We start from the raw sequence: 9,349 nt of genomic DNA, 5'->3' as shown, positions 1-9,349 counted from the left end.
TTTTCAAAATTTAAAACAGAAATAATACTAAAAAAAATAATATTTTAACAATTTTTTAACTTTATAATATATTTTATTCAAAAAAAAATTTCTCTTATTTTCTAAAACTCAATAAAATATCTTAATTTAAACTATTTTACTACTATTTACAAATCATTTTATTACTATTTACAAAATTCTGAAATATTCTAAATGTCTAAACCATCATTTTTAGTTTAAGACTTTCATATACAAAATAAAAAGAATAAACAATCTCTTATTCAAACAATCTCTTATTCTAAGTTAAGAAATGCTTATAAATACTTACAAAAGGATTTAACTTGATCCGATATCATATGATTATAGATCTTCCTTAAAAAATTTAACAATTCAAGTCAAGTTTATTTTTTTAATTTAAAAGAATTTTCTACTAAAACTTCCCTTCTAAGTTGAAAATGTCATAACAAATGGCCAAAGCCTAATTTGAAAAATCAAATGTTGAAAATTTTAGCCAATAAACCAATCCTAGTCAAGAAATTCTATCAAAGGAACAACATTCTGCTTGGCCTTAAGGAATTTTTATTTCAAACATAAAATTCTCATCTCATCATTACAACTTTCTCAAATTTCCATACAAAATATAATAAATGATTAAACTTTTTCTTAATTTTTTTAAATTTAAATATAATAATAATATTAAAATATAATATTTTAATATTTAATTTTAAAATTTAAAATTTTCATTTAAAAATTCTGTCAAGCATAACCTTAACTTTGCAAGTAACGTGCTGACAAGGACTCCAGTCACCTGAGGAACAAAGACTCCCAACTCCCAAGTCTCCATCTTTCGCAGCTAAATATTTATATAAATATATTTATATAATATCAAGTATAAACCAGTACATGAACTGTAATGGCGTGCATCTCGATACTCTCTCGTGCCTTTGCAGTCCTGCCGCTCTCCCGTCAGAAGAGGGGAAGATGTAGCCAAACCAAACCCAGTTATTTCATTTATCTCGCAGGTAAGTCCCGTATCTTATGGCTCTCTCAATCTCTTTAAAAAATTTTGGTCTCTTTTTAGATGCGTTTCTTTGTCCCTTTATCCATTCCCTTGTTTATTTTCCTACAGAGATCTGAATTTCCCGAAGATCTGTTTGACCCAAACACGGTGTTGTTGCTCTATTCATGTGGGTAGTCTTTCATTTATAGGTAAGGGCGTTTTAGGCTTCAATTATGCATATTAATCTTACCGAGCATGCCTTTTTTTTTTTTTCCCTCCTCCTTGGTTTTGATTATTGTTTTTCTCGGCCATTTCGTTTTTTCATTTGATTCTGTTTCGCTGTTTGTGTACTTAGGATCAAAGTTGGAGATTTGTAGTTTGTTTTTGCGGTTTTGGGTTTTTTAAATACTGTTGGTAACGATGGATGGAGATAATAGTTTGAGAATGCGTCATTGGGGTTACTATGAACCAACAAGGAGCCATCTTGGTCTTCAGCTCATGTCCTCCATACCCGAAAAACCACTAATTGGGGGACGCAATGCTGTGGCCATGGCTAGTGGGAATGGAGCTTTTCAGCATAGGGATCTTGGGGTTTCGCATTCAGGATTCCCCATGGAGTTCGTGAGGGATGCTTGGATTAATCAGAGAGAGAGATACATTAATGTGTTAGCTGGATACCCTGGTTATGGGAGTTTGCCAGAGACATCCTCGGCTCATCATGTAGACATGGTTCTACCACCTGATTTACCCAAGGAGGAAAAGACGGAGAGTGCAGAAGAGACGGGAATTGAGAAGGAAAACGGACCTATTAAGAAAAGGCGGGCAGTCAAAGCCCCGAAATCCCCCAAAGAGAAGAAAACTAAGAGAGCCCCTCGTCCACCAAAGACAGGAAGTGGTACTTCAGCTCCACGAGCAAGGACCGCCACAAAGAAAACCACGGAGATTGCTATTAATGGGGTTGACATGGACATATCAGGGATTCCCATACCTGTTTGCTCATGTACTGGGACACCACAGCAGTGTTATCGATGGGGCTCTGGTGGGTGGCAATCTGCATGTTGTACCACTGCTATGTCAATGTATCCCTTGCCAATGAGCACCAAACGACGTGGAGCTAGGATTGCAGGTAGAAAAATGAGTATAGGAGCTTTCAAGAAGGTTTTAGAGAAACTTGCAGGAGAAGGTTACAACTTCACTAATCCGATCAATTTGAGGACCTACTGGGCTAAACATGGTACAAACAAGTTTGTCACCATCAGGTAGATGTACTTAGTGGATCTTCATAATGATCTTCAATTACGTTCAGCATGTTTCCCTTGTATATATGTATTCGTCTCCTAGCAGAGGCATATTCCCAATGAATCTTATGTCATGCTTTATGTTTTATAGATACATCATTCTGTTCTCCTTCCTTCTCGTGTTTAGGAAATTTCAATTCTAAGAAAAAAGGATGTAATGCTAAATGTATTGGATTCTTGCAGAAAAAGTTTTCTTCCTGACCAAAGTGTCATGTTCGGACAGTTGTTTGCCTAAAAGATTCTACTTTTCCATTAGCAATAGACTGTTGTTTCCGAACTATGATAGTCAGTAATACTGCATATTAAATTAATAGTCACATTATTCATTGAGTTTGATGACAATCTTCCTGATCCAGGACTACTACTCTGTCACCATAGTAGACCATAATAGGGCTATTGGATTCTGTTGAATCTGTTTCTGGTTTAATAACAATCGAGATATATCTTGTGAATAATTTGGAAATGTCTATGGATGGGTACGACATTAGTTTCTGGTCTAGATACACACCCAGTGGGAGATTGCTTGCTTGATTTGCTACTTAAGTAACCAACTGGGTAAGTTTTTATATACAATAAAATCTAGGAGAATCTGACAGTGTTATAATGTATTCTGTTGATCAAATTTTGAATTAGAGTGAGAGTTTTTACTGATAAGAATTGTGATGTCATTGTTGCATTTACAATGCCTTTGAAGGATTACTGATACAGGGCAATGAGACACGTTCTCAGGCATAAAGAAATGCGTTACTCGATACTAGTCTGTGAATCTATTTCCTTATGTTATTAATATTTTATTTTCTTGTAATGATAGAATTCCTCTGGTCACATTAACCCATAGACTCTAGTGAAAATCACACTTATGGTGGGTCAAACTCAGACCCCCTCCTTACTTAAGAAGAGAAGTACACATGTTCATATGTTGTTAGAACATTTGTACTGTGGGTTTTATATGAATTAGGAGGGCTTTTCCTTCTTAAATATCAAGTTTCTGTCTTAGTTTCTTTTATAAGTAAACGATTGTATTAATAATAATATGCATAGCCCAAGTAAACAAGATAATATACAAGAGATAGCACCTATCTAGGAAGAAACAAAGGATACAAGAAAGTTATGAAGATCATGGCCATTAAAATCTATAGCTAAGGCCCATAGAAATAGAGTTCTAATAAAAAGAGATCTAATTTCCTCTATTGGGCACTCCTTGTGTTCAAACGTCCGATCATTTCGCTCTTGTCACAAACATCACAGGATACAGATAAGAACCATCTTCCACACAACTTTGATTTGTGGGATACCTCCTAGTGTTGTCCAGCTGGCCAGCAACGCTTTTACTGAGGCGGGCATAACCCAAGCTAAGTCTAGTCTGTAAAAAATATCATCCCATAGCGCTCTAGCAAGCTCACAATGTGGTAAGAGATGATCCATGGTCTCCCTAGTTTTTATACACATGCAGTACCAATCTGCTATAATCACTCTATGCTTCTGCAAATTATTTGTCGTCAAAATTCTACTTAAGAGATGATGTCCAATAAAAAAATGCTGCTTTAGGAGGTGCCTTGTTTCGCCAAATCTTTTGCCATGGAAACTAAATGTCTTGCGATTGTGCGAGAAACTTATAGAAAGAGCGAATCGAGAATGTGCCTTTACTAGCAAGTACCCACCACAACGAGTCAACACCTAGAGTGCTCAGTGTTGTCATGGAATACATGAGACTAAAAAATTCCTCAAAGCTACCAACTTTCCAGCCTTGGGCCATCCTATTAAAGTTAATGTTCCATTGGACTTGGTCTCCAAATATCACCATTAGATCAGCCATTGAAGCTTCTTTCTCACTTGTAACACGGAAAACTAAAGGGGAGGATTCCTTGAAGGCATTATTCCCACACCAACGGTTGCTCCAAAATTTTTTTCTAGAGCTATCTCCCAACACAAGTTTAGTGTGACGAGTAAAAATCCTCTGCCCTTGCTAATGTGTTTCTAGATTCCTCTAGTGCACCCACCCCTCCCCCCCTGCCCCCCACCAAAAAAAAAAAAAAAAAACACAGACACTTACCAACTTCAATAGGGCTACCGGTTCCATATTATATCGCCACAACCATTTCCCAAGTAAGGCTTGATTATAATTCCCTAGATTTCTGATTCCCAAAACACTAGATGAGATTGGGGAGCATACCTTGTCCCAATTGACTAGATGGTATTTGAATTTATCCTCCATGCCACTCCATAAGAAATCCCGATAAAGTTTATCAATTCGGTTCATCATGCTTGCTGGAATTAGGAATAGAGAAAGGAAATATGTTGGTAAATTAGACAAGGTGCTCTTGATTAAGGTGATCCTGTCACCTTTGGACAAGTACAGTCTCTTCCAACCAGCCAATCTACATTCTACTTTCTCTATCATTGTATCCCAGATAGATTTGGCCCTTGAAGAAGCCCCTAGTGAGAGACCAAGGTAATGCATAGGAAGAGAGGAAACCTTACATCCAAGAGTGTTAGCTAGGTAGTGGATGTTACAAACATTGTCAACTAGCACCAGCTCTGACTTGTCAAAGTTCACTTTCAAACCAGATGTAGCTTCAAAATAGAGTAGAAGTGCCCTCAATACCCGAGCTTGGTTTTGGTCTGTCTCACAAAATATTAGTGTGTCATCTGCAAACAACAAATGAGAAACGGTAAGAGTACTCCTATTGGGGTCACCAACTGAGAATCCAGGCACATGCCTTGGTCTTGGGGTATCATTCCCTTCAAGATCCAAGGTTCAACACCTCATGGGTGCAAACAATCCTTTGAGGTCATACCCCCTGGTGAAAAGCCAGCGATTTAACCAGTTTCATATAGGAAAATTTTTTTAGAGTGCGGTGCACGGGATAGAGGTTTACTTTGCTAGGGTGGATCCGAAGGGCTTTGTCTTGGAGGGGTTCCCCAACATTACAAAAAAAAAAAAAAAAAAAACCACAATGAAGAGGAGTGGAGGACAACAAATCTCCTTGTCTTAGGCCTTGGGAGCTTCTGAAGAACCCAATTGGACTACCATTCACCAAAACTTTGAATTTTGCCGTTGTAATGCACCATCTAATCCACGAACACATTCTCTCTCCAAAACTACACCTCCCAAGTAGGTAGAGTAGAAAATCTCAATTAACATGATCATATGCATTCTCCATATCCATCTTGCTTAGGATATTTGTGTTGGCAGATTTTAGTCTACTATCTATGCATTCATTGGCGATGAGAACCGAGTCTAGAATTTGCCTGCCCCTTACAAATGCATTTTGGGGTTTTGTGATGATTTTCCCCAATACCTCCCTTAGGCGATTTGCGAGCACCTTAGAAATAGGCCCCCATTCACGAGACTAACAGGCTGAAAATCCTTAACCTTAGATGCCCCACTCTTCTTCGGAATCATTGCAATAAATGTGGTGTAAAGGCTTTTCTCAAATTGTCCAACCAAGAAAAGTTCCTGGAATACCTTCATTAGATCCTACTTCACCACCTCCTAACATGATTGAAAGAATCCCATAGAAAAACCGTCAGTGGTGCTTTGTCTTTAACCATTTAATGAATGAGTTTTAACAGGTGCTTGGTTATGCCTTGAGAAATTAATGGATGAGGCAGTGGCATGGCTATGCTTAGTTGAGCGGTTTTGCCAGAGGTTTGCGATAGAGATTCTTAGTAACTTTATAATGGAGAATCAGATTATGGCCTACTTGTTGGTAATGTGGATTCAGATTGGGTTGTGAAAAAAAATATGAAAAAATGATTCAGACAGTGAAAGCAACCTGTGTACTTATTTGGTAACTTGTGGCAAGGTGAGATTCTACCAAATTCCTGGAGCCTTAAAATACTTGTGACCTATTTTACTAGGACAAGTTTGCCTGCTGGTCAAATTGCAAGTGGTTTGTCTTATCTGACCTGAACTACAGGTTCTAAAGGATGTTATCTTTATGCAAGATAGATTTGGTAGTGTTGGCTCTTTGCGTTGTCTATATGGATCCGATTGAACTCTCTACATCTCCTGATTCTGTTAGAACCTGTTCTCAGAGGAAAAAATCATTTTCAAGAGCTAGCAGAGACTAAGCCTAGTGTTTCCAGTGGTAGACAAGTAGACAGCAACCAAGTGTAAGTTACCATTGAACCTATTACTTCGGGAACTATGCAGTGACCGGAATCCAAGAACAGAAAACCGAAAGGTTAAACAAGCTGCTGCTTGGTGCTTGCTGGTGTGAATATTTGTGTTCAATTGCTTGAAGAAAAGAAAAGTTTGAGCATGTGAACTAAGTAGAGTCAAATACGGTATCATTGAGGATGCAGAAGTCATCAAATGAGCTGCCAGTAGTTCCTAAAGATTATGCCATAGTTCAATCTTCTCTAAGGTTGATATAGGTATTTTTGATAAATTAACTCAGTATACTCAAATTTGTATATGCTATAGATTCTCTCTGTTACCCATTGAAGCTGATATTATTCAAAAGGGAGTGGAAGACAGCAAGGCGGATGTTATGTGGATAAAAGTTGAACGGTCCCATTGCTGAGATGGACCTATCATATGTCATTGCTATCTCCCACTAAATAGAGAAGATTTCAACAAGCATTCTGCTGTATGCTAAACATGCAATTCTAGAGCATCAAAAAATCTCAAGGCTTCTGCACCTTAAAACTTGAGCCCGAGTTTTCTCCAGTTGAGGAATAATGTCGCATAATTCAAAGGGTCATAAGAAGGGATTACTTAAATAGTGAAAATAGCCTTGTTTGTCTGACAAAAATCAAAAATCTCATCTCATCTCAACTCATTATTACAATTTTTTCAAATCTCATACAAAATATAATAAACAATCTAATTTTTTCAAATCTCAATACAAAATTAATATTCAAAAATTATATTATAATAATATTTTATTCATTACTATTTAAAATATCTCATTTCATCTTATTTGTGTAACCAAACGGGTTTATCCTAAAATTTGCTGGAGTAGCAGCTAGCTTCAGAAATGTTTTTATGGCAGATTGATTTATCTCTCTTCTAATCTTAAAGGAAACTAGTCAAAGGCCCATAAGGGGTTCTGCTTTTATTTTTTTCCCCTTAAAAAAGTCTAAAATCTTAGGAATGGAAGTTGGGAAAGACTTTCTTGTTGCAATTGGAGGATTTGTTTTCCCATAATTTTGCTTCTGACTTGGTAGAAATGTCCAGTTAAAGAATCGTAATTTTCCTTATACTGTTTCTGATAGAGTTGGTGTGAAATGGTCAAATTGGTTAGGATTCATAATCTTCTATATATACATGATCTTTAAGACCAATAGTCCCAACTCCCAACACCAAAAATGTCAAATTTAAGGAGAAAGCAGCCACGCCACAATCAGCTGCTCTTTGACAATGTAAAATGGTATGTTCTGTGATTTTGAATAACTATCACTTGTATTATGTCAATGTTCATGCAATCTGGATACCCTGCACACTACCCATCCCATTGTAAGGTGCTCTAGAGTGTTGTTTCATGGTCTTAGACTCTTAAAACTAATCACGACTGTGTCCCTGGCTTCTTCTTCTTCTCCTCTCTCTCTCCCTTCATCTCTCAACTTCGTTGCCATATTTCCTATTACAGTTTGCTTTTAATTATGTCCAAGGTACTTACAGAGTCGGGACTCGGTATTCATTTATTATTAATTGCTCTGTCTATATGGTTCCTCTAATCATATTTTATAAACAAAATAAAGTTAATATGAATTGATCTTGTAAGAGATCCGCTACCAAATGAATACATGTATTTTTCAAATAATCTATACATCGAGTGTATCCATTCTAATAAGATGATCCTTACTCCTTGGTTCCCAATATATCTCTAGATCAGTATGAAAAATGCAGTGCCCTAGATCTAGTGATCGCACAAGCGATTGAAAACCGATGACGGTCGGGGAAAGTGAAGAAGTCCTTCAAGGACCTGGCTTTGTGGAGGGAAGGGATATACTTCTGAATCTTTCCTAATTGAAAGAATTTCTTTTATAATTTTCCGATTTATTTTTATTATCCTTTATTTAAGTTAGCTCTAAATTAAGGAATTTCGACCCATATTTCACAGCTTGTAGATCTGACCATGACATTCAATGAACACAGCCAGCACACAATGCCTATATCCAATGCATGTAAACTCATTAATATGTTCCATCATCACGAGCAATCTCCACAAAATAACAATAATAATGACATGATTATATGAACCTTAACACACACACACACACACACACACACACACACACACACATATATTATAGCAAAAACAAGTTCAATGTTTTTCCTAATCACGATCGTTAGAAAGTAATTACTTGGCAATGCTTGCAACAGAGAGAGGACAGGTATCCTATAAAATGCCAGTTTGGTGTTTGATTCTGTAACCAGGTCTAGAGACTGATGCGGATTCTCCAGCCAAGCAATATATGCCAATGTCCGAAGAGCAAAGGACAGCTTTCTCCTTCAAACTATGTTGAACCAGTCATTAATTCAAAGCACGATCGATTGGATAAATAAATGCAGAACTTGCTTCTCTGGTTTCCTGGCCACCAACAACAAAGTACTGTCCAACAATATAGTTTAAAAACAAATGTTTCTTCTGACATTTCAGTGTTCTTTCTCAATCTCTGTGCTGGCTGGTTGTGTAAGTTGTAAGTGTTTCAGTCAAGTAAATTATTGAGGTTGTTCCAGGTGCATGCATGAAACAAATCCATGCAGCATGATGCCTAAAAGCACGTGTACACATGATGCAATTAATTAAGAGCCTGGTTCTGCAATATTAATAATTCCAAAAAAGAAAGAGACAAGGCAGAGATCAGTACAATAAAACCACTCTAATTAACTTTGTCTGAGGTTATGCACAATTGTTGAATAAAACAATTATGATGTCTCTTCACACACCTCCGGAGGAACTGTCAGCATAGGATCAAGGATGTACATGCAGCAGGATGCACACTGTTATTGTGTGTCGGTGTCACCCCATTCATCTACACAAACCCTGCATGAGTACTTTCACTTTCAATTATCTGCAGAACCTAAACTAAAAACAGAAATCTGCATATTTTGGAG

General features: G+C 37.0%; 1 protein-coding gene and 1 long non-coding RNA gene across 2 annotated transcripts; both read left to right on the top strand.

The window, feature by feature from the left end:
- Positions 1–840: 840 nt before the first annotated feature.
- Positions 841–2,536, top strand: LOC122297395 (protein BASIC PENTACYSTEINE2-like). Its single transcript, XM_043107443.1, has 3 exons — positions 841–1,001; positions 1,109–1,188; positions 1,335–2,536. The coding sequence occupies exon 3, from the start codon at positions 1,400–1,402 to the stop codon at positions 2,240–2,242; it is 843 nt and encodes a 280-aa protein (XP_042963377.1). The 5' UTR covers positions 841–1,001; positions 1,109–1,188; positions 1,335–1,399; the 3' UTR covers positions 2,243–2,536.
- Positions 2,537–7,142: 4,606 nt separating this feature from the next.
- Positions 7,143–9,012, top strand: LOC122297396. The gene is made up of 2 exons (XR_006238761.1): positions 7,143–7,658; positions 8,615–9,012. It is a non-coding gene; the product is annotated as an uncharacterized LOC122297396 (long non-coding RNA).
- Positions 9,013–9,349: the final 337 nt, after the last annotated feature.

The sequence above is a fragment of the Carya illinoinensis genome, chromosome 15 (assembly GCF_018687715.1).
Source record: "Carya illinoinensis cultivar Pawnee chromosome 15, C.illinoinensisPawnee_v1, whole genome shotgun sequence".
Taxonomy (NCBI): domain Eukaryota; kingdom Viridiplantae; phylum Streptophyta; class Magnoliopsida; order Fagales; family Juglandaceae; genus Carya; species Carya illinoinensis.
The sequence above is the reverse complement of the archived record's forward strand: the minus strand, read 5'-3'. Positions and strand labels throughout refer to the sequence as shown.